Raw genomic sequence first — 20,409 nt, 5'->3', positions numbered from 1 at the left:
TTACATGGTTTCAGATTCCATTTACATGGTTTCAGATTCCATGTACCTCACACCCCATTGTTTGTCATTTTATATTCTGCCTTCCAAAACTTTTTGGATGAGTAGCCTATTGCATCATTTGAGCTACCTTGTGTACCCATACTTTTCAGGGCCAAAACGATGACACTAACCAGTAATGGTGTTCCACTCCCTATTGAAACCATCACCACAAACAGAACACTGCCCTGTGATGGCTTCCATTTTGGATTTCTTTGTAATTGTTCTATTGATATCTGTTTGCGTGATATTCTACTAGTTCTAGTTTACTCTCTTGTCCTCATCCGAAGCTGTTACATCTATCTAGGCACCATGTTAAACGGACACTATAACTATAGTGCCCTGGTAGCCATGTAGGTTCCTGGCCCTCACCGGTACGGAATAAGACAGATCTTTTACCTAGTTTTTCTCCCTTACAGCGCCAGTCTCCAAACTGCCGTTTTGCCTCCTTGGCTGAGATCATCAAGATCAATGATCTCAGCAATTTCAGTGCCTTCCAGCCAGAGTTTTACTTGGCTATTTCTGTGGACTTGCAGGTATTAAAATACCTGCAATGAAACATTTTTGTTCTTGCATAACTCCAATGTTTTCACTTGCAGGGTTAAAATGGAATTGGGGGGATCACATAGCATCCAGACCAAATAATGGAGATGACGTGGTCTGGGTGCCGATATTGTCCCTTTAAGAATGGCCACTTCAAAGGTAATATGCTGCCATCTGTAGTGGAATGGATGCCCTAACTACACTTTTATTCCCTTTCTTTCGGCTGTCTGTACACCCCCGTTCGTTTACCAAATCGACTCGGTGTGGTCCCATTGTTTGCACCATCTAGTCACCGACAGGGCCGCCATCAGGGGGTGACAACCATAATGGTTGTCACGGGCCCGGCGGTCCTGGGGGGCCAGGACTGCTTTAGCAGTCCAGGGCCCCACAATTACTCTCTGCACCTATATATAGTGATGATCGCTATATATAGGTGCAGCTGCGGGCCCCCCCGGCTCCCTATACTTGCAGAGGGGGCCCAGCGGACTGCAGCTGTACTTTACAGCATTTCCCTTGCTCTATCTCCCGAGAGACGTGCGGCCGTGGGTTACTGTAAAGTACAGCTGCAGTCCGCTGGGCCCTCTCTGCAAGTATAGGGAGCCGGGGGGGGGGGGGGGGGGCGGGGGGGGGGGGCCCACAATGCCACGGACCACCAGGGATCATGGAATCTCCCCCCTCCCTGGACCAGGTAAGAAACAGGGAGGGGGGAATAACAGTTATTACATTACATGCATACACTATTATACACTCACACACTCACTGCATTCACTACACTAACACACACAATGCATCCACTACACTAACACACACACTGCATTCACTAAACTGACACACACACTGCATTCACTACACTAACACACACTGCATCCACTACATTAACACACACTGCATCCACTGCACTAACACACACACTGCATTCATTACACTGACACACACTGCATCCACTACACTAACACACACTGCATCCACTGCACTAACACACACACTGCATTCATTACACTAACACACACACACTGCATTCACTACACTGACACACACACTGCATTCATTACACTAACACACACTGCATTCATTGCGGGGGGGGAGCCCGGCCAGGCAGGGGGAGGGGGGCCCAGACCTTGTGCTTTGTCAGGGGCCCCAAAATTTCTGGTGGCGGCCCTAGTTACCGACCACCCCTAGCTGTTAACCACAAATTGGTCATTAGTGCAAGTGTTGCCCCTGTGTGGCCGCCATCCGTATAACCGTATAACACCTGCTTCAAGAATTGGTGGCCATTTTGTCTCCCGAACACAGGCAGTGGTACATGGTCATTGATATGCGACACCGCGAACACCCAGGAAACTAGTACTGCCCACCATCCAACTTCCCGAACAGGTATGAGAACGGCGTTCGGGAGGCATGAACTACCGAACAAGGGGAGCATTCGCTCCCTAACAGCCAGGGGGAGCATTCATCAGTGTTCGTGTGAGAACCCCCAAAAGATGACCAGTCATTGCCTAGTTTTCTATGGAACTGTTTTGGGACATCACCTCGTGGCTGACTGGTCAAAACTTAATTTGAATGGCGTTCCCAAACCACCGAAGGGATTTGAGTGATATTTTGGCAAAGTTTGCGCTGAGATCCAAGCTATTCGGTGATATGACTTTTGTGGGGTTCCTAAGTTATTCAAATGTATTTTTGGGGTGTTTTAGAAATATTGTATGTTTTCCTGTATCTGAGAGATAATTGAATTATAGTTTTCTCACGCAATTATCTCCCAGAAACAGAGAATCCTCCATTGAATTGAGATGGATGAAACAGTAAACAGCCTTGCTGGGCGTTTGTGATTCCTAACCACTGAGACATTTTAAACAAGCAACTTTGTTTTGATACGCTTGATCAATCAGCTTTTATTATTTCTTCTACTTCATCTGTACCACGTATGTGTCATACTGGATGCATCTGGAACAATTTGTGGAAATATGTACACATTAAATAATCAATAAATATGGTAAATACTCTGCACTAATATCTGTAGTAATTCTTTACTAATACTAATAATAATAATAATGACATTAATAACACATTGCAGGCACACTCACAACTGTGTTAAGTACAATTAATATCAATAACGTGCTTACTTAAACTTGAAATCAGAAATTAACCTGTTTTATTTTCCAGGGTTCAAAATCTCTATTTAAATTAATTCATTTTTTTATGTCCTGGAATTAAAAACATCTATTTCTGCCTATAAGTATATAGTGATATTTTTTTTTTCCAACCATTTCTTTACTTGTGATTTAATAGTTCCACATTTTATCCAATCTGACTGGCTCCCAAAACTGGATTCCTATACAGTGCTATTTGGCAAAGGCTAATGATTAATCGACTTATATTGACCTTATTAGGTTTTTCTTGAGTCAAATTTGTATTTAGCCAGTCTATTACCATATGATATACTACAGCTTGTCCCAGGAGCTAAGGTTACCAGTGCATCCCTGAATAGAACAAAAAGCAGATCACGGGGTTCGGAGACAATGCTGTGGAGTTTAAATGTCTGTATAATTATTAAACTGCACAAGGCACTCATACATCATTTGATCTGTGAAATTAATAATGTAAGTGGGAAGCTACAAGAAGCACGAGGCTAAAAACAACAAGGCAACATAAAAGGCTTTGTTTCTGTAATATTGGTGAGAGGTATTGGGGTTTAAAGTTGGTTTGAACATGAACATAAATTTGCAATGTCTCCTGAGGGCCTGATGGTATTAGAAAGCACATTTCTGGAACGCATACTACAAAGGTTTACAATCTTTTCTTCCACGAGAGAACCGTAGTATTAAAAAGCCAATGCTGCTAAAATCAATTTGTAGATTAAGCAATAGAGATGAAGCACTTGAAAATCCCCAGCTTTTCTCATTTTGGATACTGTGATTAAAATAAATCCTTTACACACACACACACACGTGCACCCCCTCTCCGCATTCAGCTATTTCACTATTTCCCCTGGTAAAATGGGCTGTCAAGCACTCTTAAAGAGAATAATATATTCTACTTAGGGGTTATTTTGCAAACATTGGAAAAAAGTCCCTATTACTCTCTATAAATCAAATCTCTTTATGAGCAAATGCTTTCTTTCAAACTACTTTAAAATACCACGTGATCCAGAGGCTACAAAAATATTTGTTTCTATCTTTGGAATCAATGGAAGATAGATTACATTATCTAGCCTAAAGAAGGACAGCGATAACCCCAGCTCAGAGTACTTCAAAGAAAACAACAGACAATTATTGCAACACTGTATGCGTTAAATATACATATCTGTTTGCCGTTCTAGAGGCTCAGTACGATGAACTCTGCAATTGGCTTTCACCTGTAAAACATGTATCTGAGAGGCAATAAGGTGAAGCCAGGAAGACACTTCCTGAGATGGACAGCAGTCTCCACCCATGGGAAGAGCTGATCTGCCTGCAAAGAGTCTCCTTAGAGGGAGGGGAGACAGAGTCAGTGCTGAGAGCAGCAGAATAGACTGCAATGTTGACTTGACCTTCTAGTTCTGGTAACCCAGGTGGTGTAACACCATGATGTGTCTCTCACCGTATCTCTGGTAATTTGCCATTGAAGCACTGTCAGCAAGTGAGAGATGTTCCCACGTACATTCTCCCTGAAGACTTTAGGTAGTTTTCGTCTGGCTTACCCCTGTAGCTTTTCCCAGCCTATGTGTCCTGTGTGCCAGCCTGATCTCCTCTGCCCAGGGGCCAAAGGTAGTGAAGGAGAAAGAAAGGCCAGGAGAGGCTAGGCCTCATCCATAATGCACAAGGATTCCGGTACTGGTACATTTAAAGGAACACTACAGTGTTAGGAATACAAACCTCTATTTCTAACACTACAGTGTCCCTCTCCTCCCCACTAGCAAATAAAGGGTTATAAACCCTATAAACGCTTACCTGGTACCAGCGTGGAAGTCCCATGGTGCTGGGAGACAGCCACTAGAGGCAGTCTTGACTCTGCAATGTGAACATTGCAGTTATCTGAATGTTAATTGTAGTATTAAGGAGACAGAGACAACTTACTGCACCTAGACAACTTTAATAAGATGAAGTGGTCTGGGTGCCTATATTGTCTCTTTAATATACACTTCACAATACAGGTAACACTACCCACAGTTCACCAAAATATAACAGAAAATAGAAATGTACTCTTGGATCTTTTATTTTACCAAAGTTCTAGTCATAAATCACTTTATTTAGGCCAAGCCAGAAATCTATAATAACTACCAATATAGAGAGAAATAAGGTTGTGTTACCTTTTCACCTATAGCATGCACTGAGCCTGAAGATTCAGACGTATACTCCCACCCCAATAAAATACTTCTGTTAATGTTCAGTAGCGTGTAGTTACCATGGCAGCAAAAACATTAAACTGAAGTGGTGTATATAAAAGAGGTAATCTAATAAGTCTATTAGTTAAATGGATACTCAAAGCACCAAAACAACTTTAGCTCATTTAGCTTAATGAAGCGGTCTTAGATCATGCCCCTGCCGTTTCACTACTCAATTCTCTGCCATTTAGGAGTTAAATCCCTTTGTTTCTGTTTATGCAGCCCTAGTCACACCTCACCTAGGTGTGACTCACACAGCCTACATAACGAAATGTTTTCATTTTCAATCAGATGTGACAGCACATTGTGTTTACTTTAGAAAGTTTTATGTCTTCCTTTGTTAATTAAACTTTAATCACACACAGGAGACTCCCGCAGCCTCTTGCAGACTATTAACAGAGCAAAAGATCAGTTCTAAATTAAACAGACTGTGCAATAAAGGACGTTTACAGGAAATATGTAGGGAGCTTTCAGGGCAAGTACCAATAATCTGTGGCCTTTCAGGCTGATAACCGATACCCATATTATTCCCCCTCTCCCTGCCTTTTACCTGTGGCCAGGGAACGGAAAATTACACTCCCTGAAGGTCCTCAGGCTTTGTGCTTGCTGCCAAGGGTTTCACATTGCAAAAGTGGCAGCCAGGATCCAGCACACACCATCTTCTGTTTCCGGCAGCTCCTCTCTCCAACTTTTGCAAGCCTGGTATGCCGTGGTGACCCGCGTCAATGCTTTGACAGGTGGGGGCTTGGGAGAGTTGGAGAGAGGAGCTGAAGATAGCATGTGCTGGGCCTCCGTCGCAGCCCGCATTATAGGCAATATCTGTATCATTATAGGCTAATACCGATATTGCTAAAAATGCTGAATATTGTCCGATAATATCAGCTAGACCAATAATCGTTCAATCCCTAGTGGGGAGACTATGTAGTTCACATGCAGGAGAGGCATGACTAGGATAGCATAAACAAAGTGATTTAACTCCTAAATGACAGCAAATTGAACAACAATTGATGCTTGCTACCAAGTAAAATATGCTCTTATATTATCCACCACCACAAAATTTCTCCACTTTTCAACTTCTGACAACGCTAATAGGACACATTGCCCCCCTTTGATTATTGGGGGATTCTGTGCAGTTTTTAATGTCTTATCTACTTTATACAGCAGCACTTTGCATCTTAATTTGGTTATTCTTGCAACCGATAATATAAAATAGATGTATGACCTTTAAGTGAAGTGCATTACAGTAGCTAAGATAAGTTCCCAAATCCTTATTACTAAGCTCATTTTTGGAATGAAAAAAGTCAATTGTACCATAGGAGATTTCTGACCGTGTAACGATGGTGCTGAAGTTTTTAAGAATCCCGGTCAGAACGCAGCCTACACAAATGGCTCTGAGCACCAGTCCTGGCCCTGCATAAACCTATATAGGTTTTACATTTATCCAGCACAAAAGCTGTATGCATCCTCTAATAGCTTTCTAGAAAATTAACCGAATGGCATAACAGAATGGCAATGAATGCAGGGTACCAACATTCAGTCTGCGAGCTAACAAATTCATCACTCCACGAGTAATAGACAATTACAGTAATCTACAATTCATAATTATATATTGTAAAAACATCCATTATAGGATTGCAATGCACAATAACATGTAGGGGACACTTCTACAAATTCTCCCTGGTTAATTCTTCAGATACATCAAGGACAGGAATAGAAGGCAAAACTGTATTTTTTTATTTTTTTTTAGGTTTTGATAAGAAGTATTGGTTTCATTTTTGAAAACAGAACTTCTTCCTACCAGTGGAAAAAGCAGTTATATGGCAAACATGACAAGTTATTTAATGCTATATTTATAATCGCACTTTCAGTGCTGGAATGGTGAACTCCTGAAACTACAGAATTGGCCACAGTACTGCACACATTGGCATTACTCACTAAACTGTGAATTGAAAACAGAATTGCGGAACATACAGACCAACTGTAACGATTCTCCGACTTGGCTCTAGGCATAGCATGGCTTCTTGGCCTGAATTTAGCAATTCGGTTTTCAGATTACCAAAATGTAATGTTTAATGATTCATTCAAATTGCTGGTGTCACACACTTGCAATGGTGGAATCTCTTCCTTGTTTTCTAGATTTCTCGGGACGTTAGAACTTACAAACGCAGGGGTTGATCAACGTATGCTCATGCTTGCCATGTAAGCTGACTTTGCACGGTACACAAGGCTGTCAGGCCCAAACAGGCCAGGTAGAGCTAAGTATATCAGATTGCTTCCTCCCTGCACTTTTGAAAAAAAATCTGTACTGGAGTAGAGCAGCCCACAGCACCCACAGCAACCTCTCCTCTTGACGTGTCTGGCCAGCTCGGTCTCCATTGGTCCCCAGTAGAGATGTCCCGAACAGTTCGCTAGCGGTGGAAGGGTCTGGGAGGGAGGGTCTGCTGCTGATTGGCTGGAATGTGTCTGCTGACTGTGAGGTACAGGGTCAAAGTTTACTCAATGATGACGAATAGGGGGCGGACCGAACATCGCATATGTTCGCCCGCCGCGGCGACCGCGAACAAGCTATGTTCGCCGGCGAATAGTTCCCGGCGAACTGTTCGGGACATCTCTAGTCCCCAGGGATGCCACACACACAGCTAGACATACACAAGCAGCTACACATGCCTCCCCCACAATCAAACACAAACGCCTCTCGAAAACAATACCACTGACAAAACATGCACACAACCCCATAAGCAGCCTCCCCACATGCAATACTCCAAGCAGCCCCACACATACAAACGACATGACAACACAGAATCCCCCAAGCAGCCCCCCATGCACAGCCAATATTCACACACATAGCATGATACACAGCCCACCTACATACGTAGCACACAATATCACAAACTGCACACACCATGTAACACAACCCACATATGCACAAATACAACCCTACCAAACAGCTGCAGCACCCGTTCATAACACAACCTGAATACGGCAACACACACACACACACACACACACATTAACACAAATATATATACAAAGGACCCATGGGACTTCAACGTTTTGTTTTGTCACAGTACTGCTAAAAGGTTGCCTACTCCTGCACTGAGGTCTGTCCTGCAAATTGTTCTGTGAATCTAATGTGCCGTAATAAATGGCAAAGAAAATTTGTACAAAAATATTGAAAGTAAACAGGGACACTGGGATGGAGTTATAGTACTATCAGAGAGTTATGAGAATCTTTCATGTTCTGCTTCTGCTGTCCCGACTCTACAGAATTTGGTATGGAATGTAATTTCAGGATAGTGGCAATAATGCGAATTGCGAAATACAAACATGGTAGGGAAGCTTTGCCTTTATTAGATGTACCTGTTACGCATTGTGTATGTTAAAAGTGATATGGTAAAATAACAACAAACCAGTAGTGAACGGGTCAATCATTGTACCTCTATTACCTCCACAATTTTTGATTTTCTAATGCTGTCACATGTCAGCTGCTCTATTTTCTCTCAAATCTCTCGTTCCTTCCATAAATGCTTTTTTTTTAAGGAATCCGATTGCCATCAGCTGCCGCTGACTTTCTTTTTGTAATATCTGTCATGTGTTTTTGATCTGCAGTACTTTAGTGTTGGGTTGGCGTTTTATTAAATCGCATTGTAAAATGGTCAGGAGCTGAAGAGAGAGAGAGAGCTCAGTTAGAAAATGCAACATAATATCTCTGGCAGGTTATGTTACCGTATCAATGCAGTGCTGTGAATGCTTGTTTTTCAATCATCAGATTTCTTTTTATTCTGCATAGAGGTGCTAATACAGTTTGGGCAGAGTGATGACTTAGCAACGAGATGGCCAGTATTAATGTTATGGGTAGCTATTTCAGATCAGGAAGCAGCTGGCTGTTCTGCATATTTTCTTTAGCAAAAGCTGGGGAACCTTTATAAATATGATTACTCAGGCAACAGTGACAGCCATCCCGCATTTCAAAGTTAACCCCTGACTCCTTATCTTCATGCAACAGACAATATGCTATTTAACTAGGGCAGTGGCTATAGTTTTATTTAAAGGAACACTCCACACACCATAACCACTACCGTGCTCTGTAGTGATTAAGGTTCCCCCCCACCCCTTTGTATGACGTCAAACCATTTTTGAGACCAACTATACATACCATCATTACATTCTAACAGGAAATAAGACCCTTCTGTTTTCAAAATTTCACAACTTTATATATACATGGAAATGTACATGTTTTAGCAGCATGGCATTGGTGGCAGTCATGTACCCCTTTCTTAGAGATCCAGGGAACTTTTCTGTCATGGCGTTACTCTCAAGACTGCGCTGTTATAATAGGAATGCAATAGAGGCTTGACAAAGGCCCTGTTGTGGGTCGAAACGTTGCAATGTCTGTTTACGTCCAATAGAGCTGCTTGAATTTATGGAGTGCCTGTACCCCCTCTTTCTTCTGACTATATGTTATAATGGGAATAGGCTTGAACCTTATCATGAATCGGTTAAATAAAAAATAAGGTAACTCTTAGTTATTTTTGTGTTTAATTTTTGTTATTGTCTTATGATATGTTTCGGTAGGTATCATTAAAGCCACATGCTTTGGCAGCACTCTCTGCATGGTCCAGTATATTGTGATAGACCAGGAGGCTGCCATGACCTTTCAGTGGGCGTCAACAAGTAGCGTAATTGTGCGATTCCCTCTTCCCCCCCGAAAAGGGAAATATGGACTCTCTTTCTAGATCTGGACAGCTGGAGGATATGCTACAGTTATCAAAATGTACAGCGCTAAATAAACATCCAACAAACCAATAAACATTGCCAGCAATCAGTAGTTATTAAAGTGGCACTACAATGACCATAACCACTACAGATTATGGCTTCACACTAGAAGGCTACAAATTAATTCCTTTTATTTCTATTAAACCATTTTCAGTCATTGTTGAAAAATGTTCTTTAGCCCTGCTTCTGGTAAATCGTTCTTACAGTATATCTGTTTATGTAAAATATTGCTGTTCATGATTTTATACTTTTACTTTCACAGCACCGTACCCGCTATCCTGGAGGGGACAACATGGTCTCGCTTCTTCAGCTGGTAGCAATGCAACACCTTGGTCAATGATTGGAGGTGTATCTGAGGCAGGTAAAAGACTCCATTATTACAGTGCGCGGTTCTTCTGCTGTTTGTGATAGAATGCTACTTTGAATGTACTTTTTTTTTGTATATCTTTTTTGTTTCTGTTTGTTACAGTCTTTTCTTTAAAACATTGCCTGATTGCTGGGTTTTCAAAAAACAACCCTGTTATTAACAAAAACGTGATAAAAAAATTAATTAAAAAAAAAAAAGGTCTTTATTATTTTTATTGTCAGGCACTCAGGATATTAAAGTGACCTAACAAGAGGATATTAAAGCGACCTAACAGCTAATGAGCTTGACAAAGACCTCTTGTTAGGTCGAAACGTTGCTGTCCTTTCTGTTTCAATAAACCTGCCTGCGGCTTTAACATCCTGAGTGCCTGGAGATATTTTTTCTATTTGCTTTGCTGTTGTGGAATTGCTGGTCCTGCTCCGGAGCACCGGGTGGCTGCTTAGAGATTGAATGTTCCTACCTACATTTCTGCAATTTATTATTTTTATTGTCCTATTGTAATGATTGCCATTGGTGATATTGGCAAATAGATACTGACTGTTGTGAGACTAGAGAAGGTTTATTTACTGAAGTGCAAATTCAAGGTTAAATTAAAGGGGATTTCAAATTGAAGGCCAAAGTAGCCGAACTGGAACATGCCTGACATGGAGAATTTCCCAATTTGGCTACTTTGGCCTTCAACTTGAAACTCACTTTGAATTCTCTCATTGGTGGATAACCCTGTACATTGTGGTGCTTTGAAAACTGATTAGTCAAATTTGAAAAATTCGGAAATTCATGTATATTTCTAGTTCAGCTAATTTTTTCAATTTAAAAAACAAAAAATATCATCAAATGCAAAATATAGCAATTAATTTGTAATTTCTTTGTATAATTTGTAGCTTGTACATCAGCTTGAAAATGACGCTTACCCTAGTAAAAATATCACTTGTCGCACTTCTTTGATTATTATTTAATATGAGACGGTTCTAGCGCAAATAATAAAAATCACAGGAGTTTAGATTTGTCTTTTATTAATGTGTGCATCATGTTTTAGGGGGAGATTGGTGCTTTTTTACAGAAATAGCTATTTTTGTTGGACAATGTATGTAATAAGATATTGCAGAAGGAAAGATACTGTCAGTTGCAAACCGTGAATTGCTATGTGTCTCCAACTCCTGGAGAATAAAATAGCTTGTTGTGGTTTTTTAAGGAGGCTTTGTGGTTTGAGGCAACATCTAGCATACTTATTAGTGGTCAGAGTCTAAGAAATTTACTGTAGAGTATTTTATTGTAGTACTTTAAGGCCAGGGGTGTGTGCAGGTTTTCAGATCCCTTTATGAAGAAAAACAGCATCCATCTTATTTCATTTAAAAAAAAAAAAAGACTTTGTCACTTTTTTAAATTGATATCATTCTGGGGGTAAACTATTGTGTATCATACTGATATGATCTAGTAGTTGATGCTGTAGTGGAGGAAGGGAGCAGCGCCAACCCCAGATAAAATGTCAAACCGTTCTGAAAAGATTTCATTACTTATATTTGAGGGTTTACGGCATTCCTGGGACCATAACTACTACAGAGTGCTGCAAGATTCACATTCTAAAGAAAATATTTCCAGTTTTTCTAGCCTTTCCTCATAACTAATGTTTTCCATTCCCCTTACTAGTTTTGTAGCTAACCTCTGCACTTTCTACTTTTGCAATATCTTTCGTTGAAACATGCCCAAACATGCACCAGATATTCAAGGTGGTATTTTAGCATTGATTTTACAGAAGCCGAATTATATTTGGCTCACATGAATCAATACTTTTTTATACACAAAAGCACCTTACTAGCTTTTGCAACAACATTGCATACTGTTGACTAGTTTTATATTTTTGAATTCTTTATTTTTGCAGTGCATATGGTGATAACATTCAGGCACTCGGTACCCTAAAGGCAATCCGCGTGCTTAGTTCAAAACAATGAGTGATAACATGAAAAGCATTAGGGTATGTTAGGACAATGCACTATTTTTTATATCTATGAACAGGTTTAAATCAAGATAATTAGGCATGGCATAGATTATTTACGTAGTATGCTAAGGTAACTATGCGTATTAAGAATAAAACATACGTGTGATGAGATAGGTTAAACAAGCTATATACTAAGTTAGCAATACATATGTATAGTCAGGCTTAGATCATGCTGAGTAGGTGTTTAAATTGAGATTCTACGAGACAACAAGGAAGTATATAGGACGGTAGCTTAGTGTTAGAATCATATGGTTGCATGCAGGTAGTATGCTTAGGTTAGATAAGTACGTGTTTAAGTATGAACAATGTAGTTAGGTATCAACTAAGTAATTTCACCTCTTACTCCCCTGTAGCCACTCGTGAATGGATGCAGTAGATAAGGGTCGAGAGCTATACAGTTAACCCCTTGCCGCTGGTGGTTATACAGGAATATAGACAATACAGAAATACACACATTACTGTAAGGCAGACATCATATTATTATATTTACACTAGGGAGGGTGAAGGCTATTCGGGTCATGCTTAAAAGGTCCCTTAGTGTCCGAGAAATCTTGCCTGTGGATTCAGTTTGGAGTCCCTGTGGTCTGTTTTTGCTCGCTTTGCGGTTGCTGTGGGCCAGATAGTCGTCGCTGCATGGGGTGCTGTGTGACATCCGATGTTCTGGGTTTGGACCCCGGGATTTCCAAGGGGTGATATGATGCAGAGTGAGGGCTGATATGTTCTGCCGGTCTGATGGTTGCAGGCTTAATGCGTGATGCCCTGTTTCCCGCCGCTGGTTGTGGGTCCCTCTCCTTACCGGAGCTGTTGACTAGTTTTTTAACTATAATTGTTATCTACAAAAAACAATCCGCAAAAATCAGGGGGGGCATCCCACTGTGTTCCCGGCTCCACTCCAAAACTCGCCACGGCGGCAAGGTCTACCGCATGGGCGGACGGCATCGAGACACAGCTGGGGGAATCTGGCCATGGAATACACTTGGACTTACAATACAGCCTGCAGAGCGCAGGTGAGATGGGACGCAGGTCTCAAAAACTCCCACATGATCCCACATACCCCGAAGCCCCAGCGCAACATCGATCAAATGCTGTAGTCACCTGGCGGGGTGCGGGCCCGATCCCCCGCGAGACTTACCCACCATCCTCTGAGAAGGAGGAACCGCTTGACAGTCCTCCACTAAGCCCTGACACCCTCAGCCCACGTGGGAAGCGGAGGAAAGTACCCCTGCCTCAAATAGAGACATACAGGCCATGCTGACAGGCCTGCAACAAAATCTCAAGCAGATGTGGGAAGCAGATCTGGAGGCGCTCAAAACTGAAGTGCAGGTCGTTGCAGCACGCACCCAGGCAACTGAAGGTGAAGTTGCCGGCCTTAAACAGGGCCTCCAGGCACTGGGAGATCAAGTACAACACCTACACACCACACAAGCTACCCTATCCAGACAAGTCAACCTACTGAATGACAGGGGACGACGTAAGAATATCAAAGGGGTGCAGGAATCAGTACCATTGGATGAGCTGCCTCTTTTCATCAGGTGCCTTGTGGCTGCAGTACTACCAGCGAGACAAGCTAAACATTTCCTATTTGATGGAACCTACAGAATCGCTAAATCACCACAAGCACCCACCGCAACTCCACGAGACATCATCTTGCGAAGCCAAACAATGTCTGGTGGCAGCACTCTATGGAAAGACTCCCTATGAATTTGAGGAATGCCATCTCTTCTTTTTACAGGACTTAAACAGGGCTAAACTAATCTGGCGCAAGAATATGCAACCACTCACCAAACCCCTTCAAGCGGCAGGCATCACCTACAGATGGTCAACCCCAGGGACTCTTTGGGTGACAAAGGAAAGCAAAAACTACAAGTCCACTGATCCTAAAGAAGGCCCAGCATTGATGGCGACACTGGGTCTCACTAACTACAATAGGGCCTTGACGACACTGACAAGCTCCCAACCCTGGACTGCGGACACTGCAATGGCCATCAGGCCCAGAGAGAACAGAGGCACCACGACCTGATCTAACTCTCACATACAGCCTTTTATTTGTTTATTTTGCTTTGTTAGGGTAACCTATTTGCAAATATGATTTTACAATTTTAAAACTTCCAGGTACATCTTGGGTTGAAACATCAAGCAAGCAGTCCTCTGAGGCCACACTTTGCTGCTACGATGACACCCTCCCTCACCCTGGGGTAAAAGGGTATTAGTAGCAACGGAGCTTCCTACCCCTAATTTGCACCAAGCAACAAGGCAACTATGCCATTAATAAAGTCCAACCTTATTGTCTCAGCTCGGCTGTATATCACCACCACAGCTCCTACCCACCTAGACTCACACTAACATCTCTGAGACCATATCACGACCACGCATAGTTCTAACCATCTCTATTCCATACCCCTTTGAACGCAGCCCAATACAGCCACAAACGTAGGCCATTTGACCACAGCTAATAGCCACTACGGGCACAGGCCATTTTTAAGGCATATGGTCGTATAGCACCACCTGCCAAAGGCAGCCAATTATTAGGGTGCCATATTGCACACTCTAAACCCTTTTTGCCATGGGACCTAGGGGCATAGCGGAGCATTCTAGCCTAGATAGCAGCCTAGATTTTTGCACTGTTCCCTACAGCCAGCATACTACGCCCCCCATTGTTTTGCTCGTTACTCCTCTCGTTATAACCTATCTGTCCATAAAAACTACAAAATAAGCGTGAATTGTACCGTTACCATGCCTTGTATTTACAATGTACTGATTGTAAAACACGTGTATCTGCAGCTGTGGTTATACACGTCTAACTGTTCTTTAACCACACAAAAATAAAGAATAATAAACAAAAACGTTTCGGGGTTGGTCTTGCTCTCTTTGGCTGTGAACTTTTCATTTTCAAGTTTATCGCAAGTTTAGACCGACCCTTGTGTTAAGCCACATTAGTTTTTATTTGCTTCTTTTATACTTGTTTCCTAATAGTATGTATTGAGAAATGTACTCTTGCAGAATTTGTTTAAAGAACTTTCATTTATCCACTGTGCTTTTGACAGCAATTATTTCCTGACAGTCAATTAGTTGTAAAGATGCCCTTATTCTATTGAATTTGACCTTTTTAAAATTAAGCATTTTTCCAAGTTTATCCTGTGGAACTCTCCTCGGTTAGATGCTCACCCAGTCTCCATTCCTTCAAAAAATCATAAAAAAAACACTTCTCCATAAAAGTGTATCCATTAAACTGTTAATAGCTCCCGACTGACTTTACCCCACTCCCTCTAGCATGTAAGTTCATTGAGTAGGGCCCTCAACCCCTCTGTTCCTCTATGTCCAACTTGTCTGGTTACAAATACATGTTTGGTCGTCCACCCACTGTAAAGCGCTGCAGAATTTCCATCGGGTGGCCCTAACAGCATGGGCCACATGATGGGCCCCTTAACATGCGGCCCTGGCGGTTCTACCACGTGGGCTGGGGCCACAACACATGACGGCAGGCACTGAGGTTGCAGGCGGGCCCGGTCACAGCTGCAACCCCTGCGACCGCGGTAGTTCCGCCACTGGGCATATGTGTATAAATGTAGGGGTATATTTGTGTGTAGTATTGTGTTGTGTATTTTTATGTACTGTTTCCATTTGAAAACAGTGGTTTACTGGTGTGTAGTATCACATAATATAATATAATATATAATATGACTTGTATACTTTATTGCGCTGTTCACCTTTATTGGTCTATGTTTCTTTGTTTATCAAAGTGAATGTATGTGATTGATTTCACAGTGTCAACTTAGCGGCACTTTGTTTTATATTCACATTTAAATTTGTAGCGCCAATTATATTGCATAGTTGTGTAGTGTTGGTTGGAGTTTGAATGCTGAGATGAATGCACATTTACACACACACTGATACACATACACACACACTCACACACACTGACACACATCCAGATCCACAGACACACAGATACACACACTGACACACATACATATACACATATACAGATATGCAGATACACAGAAATACACTAACACACATATAAATAAACAGACACTAACACACATACAAATACACAGACACACACATGCAGATACACATACAGACACACAAATAGATACACAGGCACACATACAGACAAACAAATAGATACACATACATACACACACGGATAGATATACTGACACACAGATAGATACACTGACACACAGATAGATGCACAGACACATAGATACACATACAGACACACAGATACACTGATATACAGATAGATATACTGACACATAAATACCCAAGCCAATACACATACAGACACACAGAGAGATACACATACAAATACGCAGATAGATACATTAACACACAGATAGATACACTGACATACAGACACACAGATACACATACATTTATATATACACTAACACACAGATAGATAAACTTACATACAGATAGATACATAAACAGATACACAGACATACATACAGACATGCATGAAAAATGTACATAGTTTAAGTCGTGTTGTTAAAGGGCCATAACGCTGACCGGGCCCCTGAAAACACTTTTGCCATCTATGGGCCCCCTGAGTATGCAAGCCCACGGTGCGGTTATGCTGCTGTAGTTATCAGTATTTGCAAGTGACTCCCTCTCATAATAAAATCACTGTCTTGTTTTCCGTATATGTTCTTTGGGATATAACCCTGCCATGGCTGACCCCAGCAAACTGCAGATGGAAACTGTTGTCCAAGCCTTTGCTAAACTAGTCTGATAGCTTTCAGAAATTATTCATAATTGCTATTAAAATGAACATTACCTCTTGCCGCAGCTGTTAATGAATAATATGTGCAAAGTGAACAATTGTGTATTTTGCTTTAATGACACACTAATTGCCTTTCTAGGTAATTATACCACCAGAAAGATGACAGCGAAAATGATGTGCTAATACTCACTGTTTTGCTTTAAATGTAAAAACAATGATTCCTCAAGATTGGAACTATTACATAGACTAGTGTAGAAAAGCGCTATAACCCACAATGCTCAGCCAGGCTAAGCATCATGGGAAATGTAGTCCAGCAAATGCTAGAAAAGCAGAGAACAGTTATTTCAATAAATCAAAGTGGATTCTGTGTGGCTTAGAGAATTTTGATGGAATCCTGAGACCATAAGATCACATTAATAACCTTGGACCCCGCTAGGATAAATGGACCGTACATGAGCAAATAGTAGCTATTCAGCGAGCCACAGGATTCAATTTATGGTGAAACTGAGACACATATCATCTTTAAGCATTTATGTAATAATTAAATTTTTGATTGTATAAAAAAAAATTAAGTAATTGGCACCCATTGAAGATAATTTTAGTATCCTGTACGTGTAACATGTCATAGGCATTAATAACGTTCACATGCCCAAAATTTGTTAGAAGAAAACCGAATGGCAGAACAATCCTAAAATGTATTGCAGGATGTAATAATTTATTTATTACATGTCATTAAAGCAGAGTATTAGAACAAGCTTAATCTGGAGTTATTAAGGTAAAGAAGGGTTCCAATAACAGCTAAAGCATGGTATGAGTGATGCGGATGCGTGTATTAGATTCAAATTAGATTAAATGGTTCCTTGGAGACAATATTCTTTTGTTCATTTACAAATGATTTGCATTCTAATTTGTTCCAACAATATCTTTTTAAAAATAGTCAAATGAGAAATTGCATTAGTCTTAAGTCACTTAATAAAGAAAATGTCATACTGTATTAGAATATCACGCAGTGTATTATAAGCAAAAGTGCAGACATATTATGAAAGTTTTATTGTCTATAGTGGAACAAAGGAGTACTTGTCTGTGTTTCCTTTTCATAGTTATAGGCCAAGTTTGTTGTGCAAAGTCAAGTTTGCTTCACAAAGCCGACGCAGCAGATATGGGTCCAGAAAAATAATACAGCCTTATCTGAATTGATTATAACATTTTCATACTGAGTTTGTGAAAGGTGAATTATTAAATGTTTCAGGGAATCTACAAGCAAATCAGACTTGAAGTAAAAGTAGTCTATGTTGATAAACAGGGTTTTGTAGGATGGATGAGAATTATTCACAATATTAACAGAATCTCATGGCTTATAAGCTTCTTGTCACTCGGATCCACATTTTCAATCTTGCTTTTGGCCAATCAGCCATTTTGACCATGTGACAGTTGACATCTTTATTGATTGCCTGTCATCAGGAATTCCAAAATGGCCGGGCCATGCCAAAAGCATGATTAGGTTAGTCACATATCATTTCTGCTATTCAGTACAACTTACTGCACAAGAGAGCCATAGCAAAAGAAAAAAATATCTTGGAAGCTAAAGAGGCATCAGCCACTATTTCATTCAATAATCCAAACCAATTATTTAATAATGCAGGAGATGCTTGAGATCAATCACATTAAACCTGTAGAGTACAGTATTTGTGATGCAGTGTGTCCCTGTGCCAGTTCTCTAAAGAACTGGAAGTCAGAGGGAATGAGGACGTGCTCTGCAAAATGTTATTTTAGAACTGAATAGGGCACAAAATGATCTGCTTTGTCAAGGACATGTTTACAAATATTAAAATACTATCCTAGTCACACCAGGTCAAGTGGTCATCCAGCACACAAACTATTTTAAGAATATCATTTTTTTTAGCATATGCATCACATGCATCACAAATGAAAAATATTAAACAAAAATAAATATAGAATAGTTACAATATTTCAAATTTTGGAATGTTGTACACAGTAAAGAACTCCAGCGCTTAGTGATGGCACAGCTACGCAGTACAGTTTAGAGTTCACCTGTCGTGACAGATATACCGGTAGGTGTGCTAGGTATCGGTCTTGACTCATGTTATACAATTGAGTGTTTCTTCCCTTAATGAACTAATATCACTTTTCTTTTTTTTTTTATATTCTTTATTTTTGTAGTTCAGTATAGAACAGCATAAGAATACGTAGACATTTCTCTTTAGGCAAAATAGGAATAGAAGATAACATGAAATACCTAGGGTGCTGCACTTTTTATAGATAAAGATAACAGGAACTCTGTTCTATGCGGGGAAGGCAGGTTAAGATAAGGAAACATGGTGAGGCATAGAACCATAAGTATGCATCAATACAGATATAAACTACTGGGGTCTTAGATTTAAGCAGTAACAGATATTTTAGTGCCGGCCAAGAACATAAACTATAACGCAGGTAACTTGCTGAGTGTGGTCAGGATAGTTCCAACTCAGCTGCAGGTAGGAGTGTCTAGCTGTCAGCCATTTCCTACCGAGGGAGAGTCCCAGTCCCGGCCATCGATAATTTTCCCAATGTGGTGCCTCCACTGTGCACTCTTACATAGACCGCTCAGGAGTGTTTTCTGCTCCACCATCAGCAGGAGTCCACCTACTGCATAGCCCAGGCGTCCGGCAGGGACGATAGGCCTCAAAGATACGAAGGTCGTGTCAGGTGGGTGCGTGCTAGTTAGCCCGTTGTTGGGGCGGGTTGTAACAGGCTTGTGGGCTTAAGTGATGTGGTGCCGGCTTTCTTGTGCATTACCCAGCCTGGAGCACATAGGGGAGACCAACGCATGCTTTAGCGGTCAGCAGGACGGACTCTGGGAGTCACAACTCGGTCTACAGGAGTGGGGGTAAGTCCCCTTGTCCGACGTGATGCCTGTGCTTGATCTTCTACAGCTGCCCAGAAGTGCTCAAAGATTTGGTCGAGCTTCAGCAGGGATCTGGTGACAATGTCAATTCTGGAATAATGAGTGGTCAGGGATTCATGGAGTCGTGCAGGACACTCCACAGGCTACTGAAGGTAGATAGGTTTCTTAAGAGTGTGAAATGAGAGTGTATGTGAGCAGTAACCATGCAGAATAAGGTCTGTAGCTGAGGAGCACTCTTGAGATGTGTCTAGCCGCCATGAAGCCCAGGCCCCGCACCCCCAAATGCTCATATATTAATTTATATCTACTACCCTGTCTCTTGCTAAGAGCATCAATTATGTTTTTTAGTGTGTGTTACAATTGGTTTAAGACACACCTCTCCTACATAACCTTGTTTAGAAAGTACAGGCAAGCTTCCCATAATGGATTACAATACCCCAACACTTTATCTTGTCTTTATGGTATGCAAATCATATCTGTTCTTTCTCTCTTGATTCTCTGATAGCCTGCCCAAAGCTGCTGCAATAAATCATTCTGGCTGTTTCTCTCCATGCTGCTCTCACACAGAGCCTCCCCCTCCTCCTTCTCTCCCCTTGTAGGCATTGTTTTCCTTTGGTTGGATTTAAGCAAAAGCTATGCCCAGGTGAAGGTTTGGTAACAGACAGTGCAGCTTTCCTATATCTATGCTAATTGG

General features: G+C 41.2%; 1 protein-coding gene across 3 annotated transcripts in view; it reads left to right on the top strand.

Annotated features, from left to right (window-relative positions):
* CTBP1 (C-terminal binding protein 1) overlaps window positions 1-20,409 on the top strand; it is a 583,387-nt gene that overhangs the window by 252,906 nt on the left and 310,072 nt on the right. For 2 of the 3 annotated variants that reach the window (XM_063457649.1, XM_063457648.1), the window contains exon 4: window positions 9,978-10,076. In XM_063457649.1, coding sequence (XP_063313719.1) covers window positions 9,978-10,076 — 99 coding nt within the window. Of the gene's footprint in view, window positions 1-9,977; window positions 10,077-20,409 lie in introns of those variants that run through there. The other variant, XM_063457656.1, reaches the window with a different exon arrangement.

The sequence above is a fragment of the Pelobates fuscus genome, chromosome 6 (genome assembly GCF_036172605.1).
Source record: "Pelobates fuscus isolate aPelFus1 chromosome 6, aPelFus1.pri, whole genome shotgun sequence".
Taxonomy (NCBI): domain Eukaryota; kingdom Metazoa; phylum Chordata; class Amphibia; order Anura; family Pelobatidae; genus Pelobates; species Pelobates fuscus.
The sequence above is the reverse complement of the archived record's forward strand: the minus strand, read 5'-3'. Positions and strand labels throughout refer to the sequence as shown.